Source organism: Strigops habroptila, chromosome 5 (assembly GCF_004027225.2).
Source record: "Strigops habroptila isolate Jane chromosome 5, bStrHab1.2.pri, whole genome shotgun sequence".
NCBI lineage: Eukaryota > Metazoa > Chordata > Aves > Psittaciformes > Psittacidae > Strigops > Strigops habroptila.
Window position 1 is genome coordinate 32414422 of NC_044281.2, and position 15924 is coordinate 32430345.

General features: G+C 38.2%; 1 protein-coding gene across 1 annotated transcript in view; it reads left to right on the forward strand.

Annotated features, from left to right (window-relative positions):
* The window catches only part of GRID1 (glutamate ionotropic receptor delta type subunit 1), a 536616-nt gene that overhangs the window by 486917 nt on the left and 33775 nt on the right, over positions 1–15924 (forward strand). The window contains exon 12 of the mRNA XM_030487824.1: positions 771–909. Coding sequence (XP_030343684.1) covers positions 771–909 — 139 coding nt within the window. The remainder of the gene's footprint in view (positions 1–770; positions 910–15924) is intronic.

Genomic DNA, 15924 nt, shown 5'->3' on the forward strand with positions numbered 1-15924 from the left:
AACATATGGGTACATTATTAAATTTTTCTACATTTTTTCATTGTGATTGGAAGTTTATGAAGCTTCAGCTGAAAAATCCTTACTATTGCTATGAAACTTGGTCCCTCATCTTATTAAGGTGGCATCCCTTATGGGTTTAAGTACAGTAAGACATAATCAGCACAGACATATGCTGAAGTGACTAGTAAGTGGCAGGTAAGACCTGGTCTCCAACAATGTTCAAGCATAACTGTGCTTGAAACCTGCTAGAAAGAAATCTTCAGATTTTTAAAAATATTGTATAGAGTAACAAGTAATGACACTAATGCTTCTGTCTTTGCAGATTTAAATACTGCACAGATAACACACAAGCTGTTGGACAGTTTTGTGGGTTTTTTCCAAATCTAAAATGGTGATTGGAAACAGAATATTACTATATTCTGAACATTGTAATGATTTAATTCCTGCATATTAGTTGTGCTTCACCATTAAACTTACTTTATTTAGAATATTTTTCACATTCTGTAGATTTGATCCTAAAGAATTCCCAAGGGAAATACTTTGAAAGATGATTTTCAGAACAGTATCCAGGGCAAGAGATTGACTGGAGAAAATATTTGTAAATTATCAGTCTTCACGGAAGCAGTGGTTTTCTTACAGTGAAAGGGCAGTCTGGAGGAGAACCAGAAATGTAGAGAAGTAGCTCCGGAAAAGTGTAACATGGTAGGGCATACAGAGAGTGATCGTAAATGGAAGCTGCTGAGACACCCTCATTTTCTGTTTATTTGTAGGGGGAGAATCTACTGTCAATTCTGTAGCTATGCGCATTGTAATGGGAAGCTGGTGGCTCTTCACCCTTATCGTGTGCTCTTCCTACACAGCAAACTTAGCCGCATTTCTCACAGTATCAAGGATGGATAATCCCATAAGGTAAGGGCCTCTTCTTAACATGAAGCTGGAAACGTGGATTTCACAGAAAGGTATTATCCATTTCAGCACTCATTCTTGCAAGAAGGAGATAACTCTGTAATAAAATACTCTGCTTATTTGCAGTGGCTGTTTTTCTCTTCTCCCTTCTTCACCTTCACTTCAACAACCCCCAAGCAGTTTTGACAGGTGCATGAAGGGGGACAATGGCACTTCAGCTGTGTATTTTTGCAGAAGACAGGTCTTTCAGGTTTATACATATTTTGTTTAACAAGAGCTCTCACTGCTTCAGCTGTCTTTATTTCTTTGTTGAACATCAGAGGGAACTGCCACCTCTAGGGAACTATATAAGATTTCACTTCCTCAATGTGTAATTTTATGTTCTCAATATTTTGATATATGCTGTAGTTTATACTATTATTTGCATGTAAGGTGATACAGGCGGTCTTTTAAAATATAAATGGCCAGATTCAGTGGCATTATTTGCAGAAAAATCTTCTCAAGGAGGAAAAGATAACCAAACCTGATTCCAGGATAATCGATGTAATACAGCAGTTGTTTTATTAAATTTATATATAATTCTCTACAATTGCATTGGCAATATTGTGATGATAAATTACAGCTTCTGTAACAAACCCAATTTATCTTGCACCTTTGACTTCTTTCTCCTGCTGTTACCTTGCTAATCCATACTCAATGAGAATATTTTCAACAAACCAGGCCTCTGAGCAGCTCCAGAGAGCTGCTTGTTGATTGGTGGCAATTTGTGTATGTGTAATTTGTTTTTCTTCAGCAGATTTAAAGGATAAAGTACGCTTTCATTTTTTCCTCTTAAAACATGGACAAAATTTCCACCTTCACACTGACATGGAGTACTGGGAGGGCCATTGGTCTTCTGCAGTCAGTGCTGACAGGATTAGTGCCTGATATCTTTTATTTGATCTGATGGCAGTGGAATGGTGAGGTGGCCAGAGGATGGATAGTGCTAACCAGGCTCTCTTGTAAGGGATGGGTAGTGCTACACAGGCTCTCCTATAAGATGCTAACCCAAGGATTTTAGGTGCAAGAAAGTGACACAGTTACTCCATCAGTCTTGTTTGGGGTTGCAAAACTGGGACTGTAGTTTGTGCTCAGCTCCTGAAACAGAGGCATTGGCATGTAGGCGAGGCTGGCATTCAAAAAACTGCTTTTGCCTTCTCTGTGGTATCTGCACAGAAGGATATAAATAAGTGCATTTCTTGTAAACATGAGTTTAACAGTATTTCTAGTGTTTAATTTGCCATCGTGTACTTGCAGGTAATATAATGCTTTGTAGGGATATAGAGTTACAATTATAATAATAAAACCAGCCCAAAACCATAACAGGCTTTGTTATAAATTAATTTTCTGTTAGTATTGCCAAAATAAGTGGGGTTTAACAATAATAGAAGTAAGAACTGCAAGTAATTTCTGGAAATTACATGAGAAACTAAACAGAATAAAACTACCACAGAATATCTGTGAGGTCTGGCTGTAATGGGAATAAGGTTAAGTTCAAAGAATAAATTGCTTTTGAAATCCAAGACACAAGTAGCAATCCAGAAAGCTTGAATAAGTGATCTTCTAAAAAAATTCTGAAAGTTCTAGTTCCTTCATGGCTGAAGAAGTTGTCCATTTGGTCTACTAAGCACCTCCCGAAACGCAGCACAGTTCAGAGGAGGACAAAAATTGGGGTGAAATTTAGTGAGAAATCTGAGGAGAGAGAGAGAGAGAAAGAGAGAGAGAGAAGCTTAGTAGTGCCTTAGGAAAGAGGATATGGGCTAAAGAAATAGATTCTTCAGAAACTCTGTTGAGCCTAAATTAATTTCTAAGCTATGATGAAGATATTTTCATGTCCCCACTCTTTAGGGAGAATATCTTATTAAACATTGTGTCAGGTTTAGAACAAATATTTTTCCTGAGAAAGTAATTTACTGCCTTACAAGATGCATTGTGGCCTGATGTCTTGGCTCCCAGTACTACTTAGCTTCTGCATTGTATGATGGTGTCTATTTTTGCCTTTCTAAATCTGCCACTCAGCTTGCCCACATTATATCTTTCACGGATCCAGAAAAGAATACTTCTGTGAAATCCATTTTTCCCACCCAAAGGGGCACAATAAGCTATAGCTAAAAATTTGCTCACCAGCTGAGAACGACCAAATACATCTGTGTATACTTCCATTGTTAAGAAACCAACCCCCCACCTTCTCAGTAAATGTGTGCTGTTATCTCTCCCTCCATAGAAAAGTTCTCTGGTGTTCAGTACTGCTGCTGCTAAATTGCCAGCAGGAGAGAAAATAGTATTATCGTGCTGCAGTAGCTGCAACATAGTTAAGATTTTGATTACAAGGCTGATTTTCTTCCCAAGCCCTCTCCAAAATGTCTAATAAAAGTTGTTTCAGCATCAAATTTGGCATGTGTGGTCTGTGACTAGGAGGATAGGAATATGTTTGATTGAATAACTAGGTGTCAATCAACCCAGTCATCATTACCTCTACAATTTCACTGCAAAACAAGTGTGACATAGAAATCATAAATGATATTTATTAGAAAGGGCTTGGTGAGACATTCACTGAAGCAAAGTTCAACAGTTGGAAGGCAGATTTTTAGAATTAGCATGTCAGATGAAAGTCTGCTCATGAGGGAATAATTTTTTTTAAATCTGAAATTGGCAAATCTCACAAGGCATTTCCACCCTGCCATGAATTTCAGGGACTGCCTGTGTCTCACAGAAAGGTGAAATACCCAAAGTAGGAGGCACGGCAGGAAGCAGCTTTGGTATGCTGCCCGTATTTCTGTATTTCTGACAGAGACTTCCTAAATTCCAAATGAGTTCTCAAATGCTGTCCTGTCAAGGTGTCCAGATCCTGTGTTAGTGAGACAAGGAAGTCCAAAATGGTAAATAAGAAAATTCAGTTTTAAGTAACATTAAGCTTGGTGGCTTTGTACGTAACAACAAAACTTTCCAAACCTGAAAAGCCCAACCAAAAGAACATAATAAGGATCATTGTATAAGATAAATCGTTGTAGCTGAGATAGTTTTAGAACCTTATGACCTTCGTATAAATTATTGTAAGCAAAATAAGGTCTGTAGATAAAGAGTGTCTGAAACTAGCAGATGTTCAGGATGTGTTGTAGCTAAGTTAACTGATAAGTAGAAGGACGAGAAGAAATCACTCACTTATGTCAGCAGTGTTACCGAACTAATTAAACTGGTGTAAGCACTTATCTACTGCGCAGACCTCAAAGACTACCAGAACAAGAATTCAAGGAAAAGATAAGGCGATGAAGAGGATGATGAAGAAATGACCACTAAAGGTCTCAAACACCACTACCATAATAAAGTGCGCATGTGGGAAGAATGTTCTAGGAATGTGATGTCATGTATAAACAACTTCATGAATATGTATACAATATAATGAGTATGTATGACTAACGACAATATAATCACGGTTTGATTGGTGCTCGGACAGAACACGCTAGGAGGAGCTATCCCCCGTGTTCTCTGGCACTGCAATAAAGAATACCTGCTTGTCAACTTAAAACTTTGTTGACGAGTTCCTGAGGAGTTCTACGAATCAGTTAGAAATGTGCCTATCTTGGAAAGAACAAAAATCCTTCTCCTTGGATTTTCCCAAACCCTCAAGAGCTTCATCACAACTGTGATAATGTCAGGAGAGGTACTGGCTTTCTGGTCTGGCACGGCTGCATGCGCTGCCTTATTCCTCATGTCTTGTGTACCCATCACTTGTTTCAGTGTGACAGAGCAGTGGGGAAGGTCAGAATGTGGAGTTTGAGACCCACATCACAACCTCTGGCTCTTCAGGAGATCAAGGAAAGCAGAAAATAGTGTGAAGCTTCCTTAGCTGTCCTCTATTTTCTGGTTGCTAGCAGTTGGTACTTCTGTGACCCTTTGCTCTTTTAATACTGCTTCTCTGAGTCATCTGCCTAAATTACCTTGTGATCTTCTCTCTGCCCCAACCTTACAACAAGGGAACAAAGGCAATATAGTGGTTACCTCAGGATTTCTGCATTCGTGGAGATTCACAGGCAGGGCAGTGAACTATCAAGCAGATATCTGAACTGCACAGGGGCAGAGGACCGGTATTTACCCAGTTCCAAAAGAGAGGGCATTTTTTGAGAATGGGCTGATGGCAACCGCTTGGGAGCTAGGATAGGAAGCTGTGATTCATGTTCTAACTTTGTAAATGAGCAATTCTTAATTGTTGTGTTTGGTTTGTTTGGGTTTTTTTGTTTGGTTGGATTTTTTTTTAGAAACCCAGGTAATGTTTAGAGCCTGTGCTAATCTTTGACAAACTTGTTTAAACCCAAATGATTTGCATTCATTATTCTAATATTTGCCTTCAGAACTGTATATAGCTGAGAAGTCTTCTAATAGGTCAATCTGACAAGTAAGGACTGAATTATTACATTCAAGTTTGTTCTTTCTTTTGTCTTGTTACATTTTCATACAGCTCTTGGATCTGCTGTCTGACCTTCCACTTGTAATTATGAGTTTAATTAGCAGTGACTTAACTTCCAGCTTCATTTCTTGTTAACAAGCACACTACATGCAGTTCAGTAGCTGCACAGATATTCTGAAACTCAGGTTTTGGAGAGCTTGTCTGACAAGAGATTAAGAATCTCAGGAAAAATAGGACATTAAAACAGTAGGCTATTTGCAAATTCAAAAGTTTAAAGATTTTATCAAATTGATCCTTAACATTTGCACATGCTATGGGTGTTTTGAAAGGCATCTGTATATATGTACTCATGGACTGGATACAAATGCATGTTATATTTGCCTTTAAGTCCACAGCTGTTGTTTCTTAAGGTGTTCCTTATTTGCATTTTAATCCCCAATTTTCATGTGTTTTAGTGAGAGCTGAAGATGTACTGCAGCTTAGATGGGGTGATAGTCTGACACTTGGACGACTCAGGTGCAGATTCTTTTTCTTCCAGAAGCTTTGTTTGATCTTGGCAAGCTTTGTCTCCTTTCTGTCTCAGTTCCCTTTCTGTATAACAAAGTAACAATTCTTTTCGTATCTTATGCAGCACCTTGTCAGTTTAACTGCTTTAAGGATGATGGCCAGAAATGACCATATTATAACAGCTCTGCAGGTATCAAAACAGATAGATCTTCCAAGTTGCATACGAACCAGAAACAATCTAAAAATATTTAAAATAAAATGAGGAAAGTGTTCTGAAGATGCCAGCTGGAGGGAAATGAACAAAGGTTTCATCTGCTGTAGCTAAGTGAATTTGATAGGGTTGGTAGCAAGAAACTCACAGGAATCCCTCTGTATTTGCAGTGGTTTTGCCTTGAAATTCCTCATGTTTGAAACCAGCCTTTCTGTTGTTAATATCATACGTGCCTTTCTAAATATGTCATTGGATTTTCTTTTGTTATGTTTAATTTGTACTATGTTTTGCAGTGTCTGTGCAGCACCTCAGGCACGTCGGCAGGAGGCATGTATGAATGAGCATGATAAAAAATAATTATCAGGATTATTATGTAAGGCCTGTGAGCAAAAGCTTCAATCATTAAATAACTAGATTAAGTTCATCCATAAAAAATGAAGGCTAAAAAAGAATGTAAGAAAGATGCAAGTGAATAAGCAAGGACAAAAACTCAAGACTTTTTTTCTTTCCAGAATGTTCCCTGTTTAGACCACATGGAAGAAATTTCACAGGAAATACTCCGGAGCCGGTGCAGCAGGGCAGCAGTGCTTAAGGGCAGAGCTTGGCTCAGGCACAGGACAAGACACTGTGTTGTTGCCAGTGCTAGAACCCCCATTGTCTATCTTTTCATTTCAGTTTCATTGATTGTGTTGCCCAGTGTGTGCTTCTGGGAAATCCAGGGCTTCAAAAAGTCTAGAGCCTTTTAAAATGCTTTCTGAATGTTGGCATATGCCTTTCAACCATGGCTTAAAATGAAATGTAATTACTCTAATCTATTTGAGCAAGCAGGCAAGCAAATATTTCCTGAGGACATTTTTCTGGGAAAAAATGAGAATACACAGCTGAAAATCAAGACTGCATTCTGTCTCTTCAGTTGCCATTATTAAAAATGCGGCATATATTAGAGATCAATGGCAAACCAAGAGATTGTGATTCCACACCCTCTTCAACTCTACTTTTATGACACCTATATTGTAGCATCTCTTAATTTGTTCTTGTTACAGAGAAGTTCTATGACTTAAGTGCATTGAGGCATTAACATTCAGATGCATGAGCAGATTAGTGAAGAAAATTATTTGGATATGACGCTAGCAAAATCTACCATCTGTGCATGTAATAAAATGTTTTTTTTATTATTTTTTTCTTTTGCCTTGGAAGGGTGAAAATGTAGCAAGAGCCACAACCCTCATGACAGCCCATCAAAATGTACAAGGATTGGTTCAAAGCTGAGATTTGATGCACAGTCTCTTCTCAGCTCAGATTAAGTCACCTTTTAAGTCAGTTTTTCTCAAATTAATATATGTTGTTCATTGGCTGTCCATAGAGTAGTGTAGCTGTATGATTTCTGCATACATTAAATCTCATTGGCCCCTGAATTCAGCCTTCTTTGTTGCAGTACGTGGTTTCTTTTTGTTACAAGGATAGTACATATAGCTTATTTTGTTGGATTTTATCTTCTATGTGACTCCTAATGGGTAAACAATACAAAATGCAGTAATAGATGATTTTTGCCCAATAGAGCATTTGTATTTCGATTGGTTTTCTCTAAATAAGCTGATTTAATGTCTTATATGAACTGATAATACAATACAACAGGATATTAAAAAGGCAAAATAATTATTACTATAGCAATTCAAATAGAGATGACCTTAAAGCTTCAGACATTTTCACTCCTGCAAAAACTTTAATATTTTTTCCACTGTATCAAGTAGATATTCATTTGACCTACAATTCAAAATTACCTAACTGCTTTTTGCATGTTAATATACTATTCCATGTGTTCGCTTGATGGCTATCTTTGCTATTCTTTTGGACAGAGAGATACTGTTACATGCCTCTACGGTATGTATCTTTGTCAGAAAAGTATTTAAACAAAGACCCTCAAAGTGAGAAGCCAAGTAGAACCTGAGAAAATATAAAGATCTTCATGACACTTGGTAGTGAAAGAGCTGCCTGGGGAAAAAAAACCCAAAACACAACAAACCCCCGCCACCCCCCCCCCCCCAACCAACCAACCAAACAGCACCCACCCCCCCCCCCCCAAAAAAAAAAAAACAAAACCAAAAACCAACCAAAACCAAATAAAACAAAACAAAATAAAAAACCTATAAAATTTCTTTCATTTTATACCATTTATCTGTGCTGGTCAGAGTTGTTGGTGTAATAGGGGACCCTATTATAAAAGTCATGCAGGTTTTTCTATTATAAGGTAATATAGTGCATATTTCTGCATAGGTTTCCAAATTGTATGGAGTTGGAAGATCTCTCTGAAAGCATCCCTGCAGCCATACTCAGCAAGTAAATTGCATTCACAAAACTACCAATAATTAGCACTTTATTGCTGTAAGTTAATTCTTTTGAAACAATGAGATGAAGCTGAAAGTAGGTGTACCCACTTGTAAGAAGGGAAAGTTGTACTTGTTTCTTTACTTGCTGTCAGCTCAGACAGGACATAAATGAGCTTCCAACTCTGCTAATCTGTTGCATATTTTGGGAAATGCTTCATTTTCTCTTGTAAAATAAACCGTTTTCTCATCTTGCACAGTTCCTCACCAACATCTCCACGTAAGCAGTGCTTCTGTTGTTCACATACCATGGTCGTTCAGCACCAGAATTTCTCACCTACCTGGCAGCAAAAGTAATTTTCCCAGCTTCTGTTCATTACCATATATTCAATGTCTGCAGGCTGACTGTGACTGTAAGGAATATGCACTGAACTGTTTATTTCTTTAGATTATTTTGGATGGAGGGAAGAGAGGAAAAGCAGGGAAATTTCCAGCAGGGACAGAAGAAGAATGTTTGTCCATCCAGCCTCCCAGAGTAGTGGTAGGTTGGTTAACACTGACCAGTGCTATGGCCAGTCCTGTGCTCCACTTAGCTGATCCGTCTTTCACATTGCAAGATTTGAGTTAATAGTCTTCAATAAAAATTAAGTAATGATTGTACCCTATAGCCTAAAAATTCAGTTCATACAATCAATTCAAAAGCTGATCTTTGGAGCAACGTTCAGCAGCCATTCTTTCGGAGACTAAAAATCAAGCATGCCTATGCTGTAGGTTGCGAGGTTAAGAGTTTCAGTTTTGGTGACCTCAGTGCACAGTAATCTGTTTCATGTTGTACTGATGAAATCAGCTATAAATTAAGAAATCAGACTTTGTATGGGATAACTGGGGTACAGGCATGTGTCTTTTTGCCAGCTCTTTTGTGGGCAGAGGACTTCAGGAACTTCAGTTGAGGATGACACAAACAGCTTCATGCAGTAACATCTTAGAGGATGTAAGCTATATTCATTGGCATTGAGGAGGATTTATTTTTGATTCTTTGATTTTTTTCTCCCATGTATTTCTAGTATGTAATTAGTCAAATGGATGCACTACTGTTTTATAATGAGAACAAAATGCTTTTGGTTTTCTAGGTCCTGAAAGAGCTCTTGCTGACATTATAACAGCTTTTTATAATTTCTTGTTATAGTTCCTCATGTTAAGATAGTTTGCATCTGTGTCTTTGATATGGTCTCTTTCAGGAATTGCCAGCCCTTCTGTAGTCCTGCATTCTTTAAATCAAACTTCCCAAGAGGCCTTCTCCTGCAGTTCCTGAAGTCTGTTGAGGTCTGGTCTTTTGAAATCCATTATTTTTATGCTGTTACTCTTGCTTTTTTGTTGTTTTTTTCCCTCAGGATAGTGAGCTCCATCATCTTGCAAACACTTTTAATCTGGTTGCTTTTCTCTTTGACATTTTCATTTAAATCTAAAATAGCCACCTTATAAATGTCTCCATGATAGAAGATCATTCTTTTTCACACTTAAACTCTGAACACCTTAAATGATGTATAGGATGGTGTTTCATCTTCTGAAATAAAAGTTGTTCCAATACATTCTCAAATGTTTATAGACCATCTATGCCATGAGGTGGAAAACTCTAAACTCTAAAAGAAAAGGTTTTAAAAATTGATTATTCTCATAAAGAGCTTTAGAAACTATTCATGATGATGTAAAAAAAAACAAACCAACCAACCAAAAGAAAAAAAAAAACACCCAAAAAACAACCAACCAAACAAGAACAGCAAAACACACTTTCAATAGATGCAGGTTATTGGTGTTTAGAGGGGAAAAAGAGCTGAGCATTCTTAGTTTCCCTGGAAACTATCATGCTACTGTTTATTACCATAAGTGCTTTCCTATTATTTCTTAGTTCCTGTGTTGCACATTTTTCTAGAGGGAAAGAAAAATTTTGTGGAAATATTACTGAGTTGCTGTAAGGGATGATTACATGTGTTCTTTCCACTTCCTGGGCTGATCTGCCTTACTGAGCAATGTTCTCTTCTACACACGTGCCCCCATATAATATAATACAGTTTCCAGACTCATCTGGAGATGAGGGAGAGAATGGTGTTGCCTTAGAAAAGTTATTTTGATACAGCTGCCAAATTTCCATTAAAAGAACTGTAATCACATGCCCTAAAGTTGTTTGCCTTCTAAACTATTAAAACCAGCCTAGGAGAATAAGCCACTGATTTAATTGATTTATGAATAGTCATATCTATCTAAAAAACGAATAGAAAACCATCAGTCAGAATAACTACTGTGTTTCTTTCATATGGCAGTAATACAATTTCCAAGCTCATATTTCAAGGTATGTAATTAGGCTACCCAATAAACTAATTAATCTCGATATAAGAAACAGCTAGTTGGTTTTGATGTAGTGCTGTCAATGTTTCTAGCATGAGGTTCATTTTTTCAGGCAAGACTTGTGTTCAGGGTGAGGAGAGAGAGGCAAAAGGGTAAGGTCTCTTTTTCTGTTTACCTCAGGATGAAATGGGGAAGTACACCAAATGCTTGCAATCTTAGTCCTCTGAGAAACAGGCAAATGGGCCTCCAGACTTTAAAATAAGCATATGTAATGCATGCACTTTAGACATCAGGGATAACTGATGAATGCTGTATGTGCTTTCAGTGTTAATGAAGAGCCCTATGTTTTGATTTCCCAGGAGTGAGTACCCAGCACATGTTCTAGCAATCAAGATGCCTCTTCAGAGTCCTTCTGTTTTCTTCTCTCTTTTCTGTGAACATTGATAGCTTCTGCTTTACTCCCTGTGGTAAGAGAAGGGTGTGAAGCTCTTTTCCAGCATCATTTTTACCTCTGACATATCTGAGCCATGTGAATTCATCCAGCCCTTCCACCCTGGCTATGAGACTGCTGACGCTAGTGCAGGCAGCAGCCCAGAGCTTTCTGCACCGAGATCCCTGTTCTTGCAGCATGCACCAGCTCCTGATAAATCAAAACTTAATAAAGAGTTGAGTAGGACCTTATCCCACACTTGGATTTCATGGACTTTAATGGGACTCCTCACAGTATAATGATATCCTAACAGTCATTGTATAAAGTACCACTCGCCCTGAGTAAGGACTTTATAAGCCAGAATCAAGATAAGCCAAGCTTATCCGTCCCCCGCTCTATTAAATTAAAAAGCTACTCTTTGTCATCTGAGTGCAAAACAGAATGGCAGTGGTATCAGTACTTATAGCACTAGTTGAGAAGGAAGAAAGCAATTTCTTCCCTCTTCATCTTGATCATAATCTTCATTAGGATTTTTAGCTTCTGAATGTGTATGGTAGAAGACATCAACATAGCAAACAGTTTAAAGTGCATCTGCATAAATAATAGAGGTAGTTTGTTATTTTCATTATACATAAAATTGTGTATCACTCGCCAGATGTGTTTGATTCAGACAATATGATTTTCATGCCAACTTTATGATATGTTTGATTTAGGTGAAGTGACTAAAACCTGCTGTTGGGCCTGAGTTGCTGTTAAACACCAGCTGCAGTTTTTATTTTAATTAATAGTTTAAGGAGTAGAATACCTTGCTTTAATTAATGTGTTAACCCTTCAAGCTACTCCAAGAAAGGTGACAACAGCAAAGTGTTTTAAATGTTGAATAGAATACGGAATATGGACCGAGGCTAACCCAGATTTTTTAGCAAGACTGATTATTGCAGGATGAGCAGCAATTGCTCATAGCAATTATCCCTTTCCAGGCTTTTAACTGAATCTGCAAACATCTTACAGATGTGCTGTTGTGCCAAAGCTTTCCTTGATCTGTTCTGAAAATCTGTCCAGTCATGTAGTAGTTTAAATGTGGATCTCAGCATACAAATTAAGGCTCCAGCTTTTGACAGCCTGGGCCTGCATTTAAAAAAAACCCCAACCCTTTAATGTGATTACTCTAAATGTCTCTTTGTCAGTCGTCTACTTTCCATTGTTAAATTGAAAACATGGTGGCTAAATTGGTACAGGAAAGACATGGACCTGTTGGAGAGGGTCCAGAGGAGTGCCACAAAAATGATCAGAGGGATGGAGCACCTCTCCTATGAGGAAAAGCTGAGATAGTCTGGGATGTTCAGCCTGGAGAGAAGACGACCCCAGGCAGACCTTATTGCAGCCTTTCAGTACTTAAAAGGGGCCTGTAAGAAAGATGGGGAGAGACTTTTTTAGCAGGTCCTGTTGTGATAGGATGAGGAGTGATGGTCTTAACCTGAAAGAGGGGAGATTCAGGCTGGACGTGAGGAAAAAATTCTTTACAAGGAGAGTGATAAAATCCTGGCACAGGTTGCCCAGAGAGGTGGTAGATGCACCATCCCTGGAGACATTCAAGGCCAGGCTGGATGTGGTTCTGAGCAACCTGATCTAGTTGCAGATGTCCCCACTCATTGCAGGGAGGTTGGACTAGATCACCTTTGAGGGTCCCTTCTGGCCCAGACTATTCTGTGATTCGTTGAATATCTCAAGGGTATGAATCTGTTAGAAATATGGAAAAATAGGGTGGTGAAGAGGGGTCTTGTAAATGCCCCTTGTAAATATAAAGGAAGCTGCCTGATTTCGCTCCTTCAATTAAACATCAGATAAATTCATATGCAATCATATATGCCCAGCCATTTGAGAAACTTCATCCAGAGATCACAAAGTACGGGGTGCCAGTGAATCCAGCTTTGAAATGCAAATCCTTGGAAATTACTTTCCATTGCTATCTCTGCTAATGGAGTTATTTGTTACGCGATTGTTTGCTTTTGAAGATATTTTCGAGCAAAATAATCATATCTTCTACTGTAAGGACCATCATGGTTTCTTTACCATATGATAACAATGCAGAAAATCTAGGACATCCAGAAAGAAAAAATTACAAATAAGTAACCAAAACCACCCCCTAGTTAATGGAAAAATCAGCAATCTAAGTGACTTCGGCTTTTATTGCCTGGAGGATGTTTGGAGAACAGGAGGGTTGGAAGTACACTTAGAAACACTGGACTGGCAATCAGGAGATGTTTAGCTTATTTCTAGCTGTTTAACAGATTTCTTTATGTGCAGTGCTGGACCAGAGCCAGTGTCAGCTCTAGGCAAAATGAACTTCTACGATCCAGCAACAAGTCAAGTCACACTCGTGCAGATCACTGCAGATGACTGGAGCTGCCAAGGTGGTCCTAAGGGCATCATTTAGAAATAGCAATGCATAGAAATAACCAGAGGTCTAATTTTGTTTATGGAACAACCTGTTTTACTGATGATGATGAGAATCCACTTTGATTTTTGGATCCAAATTTGAGTCTCACAGCCAGAAAAAATGCAAGTTTTTTTGAAAATGGGCATGTTTCCTAAATAAACTACTGGAAGACATTAAGATGTTCTGTGAGCAATAGGACACAGCCTAGTTGTATGGATTTTGTCCTACATTCCCCACACTTTGACTTTAGCAAAAATGCTGCAGATTGTTCTGAGATCACTAAAGCAAAAGTGAGATTTCAAGTGACAGGATTGGACATATTTCTATTGCATCTCAGGCTCTTAGGAAGTAGACAAAGCCTAAAAATGTTTTGCCAATACAATGTGACTAGCTAGTAATTAATTACTGTTAAAATCGTAAACATGACAGTGTATCATTTATTAATAGCTTGACAGTCTTTGCATTTCAGTGGGTATACATACTGATTGTTCCCTTCCCTTAAAACTTAATTATGCAGTTGCTCTGCTGGAACAGAGTGCCAGTGAAAACAATCTGCAGTGAAATCACTGCAGTATCAGGAGTTTAGAAGGCAGTTAAGTTTTCTTATCTTTCCCTTTGCATGTAGAAACTGAGGCTAGTGGAAGTTGTTTCAAATAGATGAAATAATTGTGGAAGCTGTAAAAGTTCTGTGCTTCTGGTATTTTGTGTGTATAGTACTTGGCTATTTTGTTTTGCCTTTTTCTTACTGTTTATACCTTTGTCTCCTATTCTGGAAACCCTTGAGCATATGCTTTTGTGTGCATGAATAGCTTCACTGATCTCAGCAGTACTGATCTACCTGTTAGATATGCTAGGTACCCTAAAAAAGAAATTTCTTTGAGGCAGCAGGAGAGAGAAGTTCCTGATCTTACGCAGGAAGGGTGACAGAACTGTTGCCATCACATGTGGCACAGGGGACATGTAGCAAATTCCCTGCTCCTGTGGCAGAAATAAAGCTGGTTTTAGCTTCCTTGCCCCAGTAAATCCATAACTGAATGTTGTATTTTGCTTTTGGTTGTACCTAATACAAGGCAGCGAGTCGCAGTCCAGACAAAGTCTCGTAGATGCCAGCACACTGGCAGCACTGACCATTATCATCATGAAAACAGCTGCTGCAGTGCCATTACCTGCTGAGGAGTTCCATCACTTTGTTTTAACTATAGTAAAAGTACGTGGTTGACATGGCAATGTGTTCTGTAACACATACCAATTGATTGGTTTCTCCACTGAAGGGAAGTCCCTGCTTCTTTGAAATCACAGGTAGCAGCTGTTCCCACTCCACTGATGATGACAAGTGCGTACATAGCCCTGACTGTCTACACTGTTTGTCTCCTTCCGTGATTTGGAAATGTTTAGTCCTGCTGTGAAGGTCTGCAACTTCATTGATTCAGTGTAGTTTTAATCTGTTGATGCTTATGGCTCCCCTCGCAGAAACTCCCATGAGGCTTTTTCTGTTAAGACTTTTGTTTAAAGTGGATGGTATTTTTCATGGACAGCTGATGAAATGAGTTTTATATAAACTATAGAATGATATATTTGCTGGTGAAGGACTTGATCCTGCAAAGTGTATACTAAGCATGCATGGACTGCTGCCAATTTCTACTGATCTACCTCTATCAGTAAAGATTTTGTTTAGTGTATTTGCTGAAGAAACCTGTTGCTCTGCACATCACTGCACAGAGAGACAGAATTAAGAGTATTTAAAGTGACTTGATCGGCAGCGAAATGGAACAATGCAGAATTTGATCATGTCACTACAGAGAAATTGGCAATTTAGTGATTGATTTAAGAGCTCAGCTTGATTATTCATAATTTCAAAGAAAGCCAGAGATGCACAAATTAAAACCATGGACCTAATTCTTCTGAAGTCTGAAGTTGTTAGATGTGGAGATAAACTTGCTTTCCTTTTAATATTCTCTGTACTAAGGCTACTGTCATTCTAACAATACTTTGAACAGTTTTATTGGCCTCACTAAGAGTAATCTTTAAATTGGCCCATCTTTTAGTTTATGTATCTTACATCCAGTTTAACACACACTAGTAACATTCCTATATGGACCTGGAACATATGTTGGAAATTCATAGAACTCTGCCATAATATTTATTACTTTTTTAATGGGTATTTACATTATAGGCTCGTAGGTGCTAAAGATAGGTCAATTCTAATGCTATCTCATTATTCAGTTAATATATTGCTCTTTCCAGTATAACTGAAGGCTTATTAAGCATTGGTTGCACTAATGTTTAGGGGCACTGCTATTGCTTTTTCTGTTTTTAAGT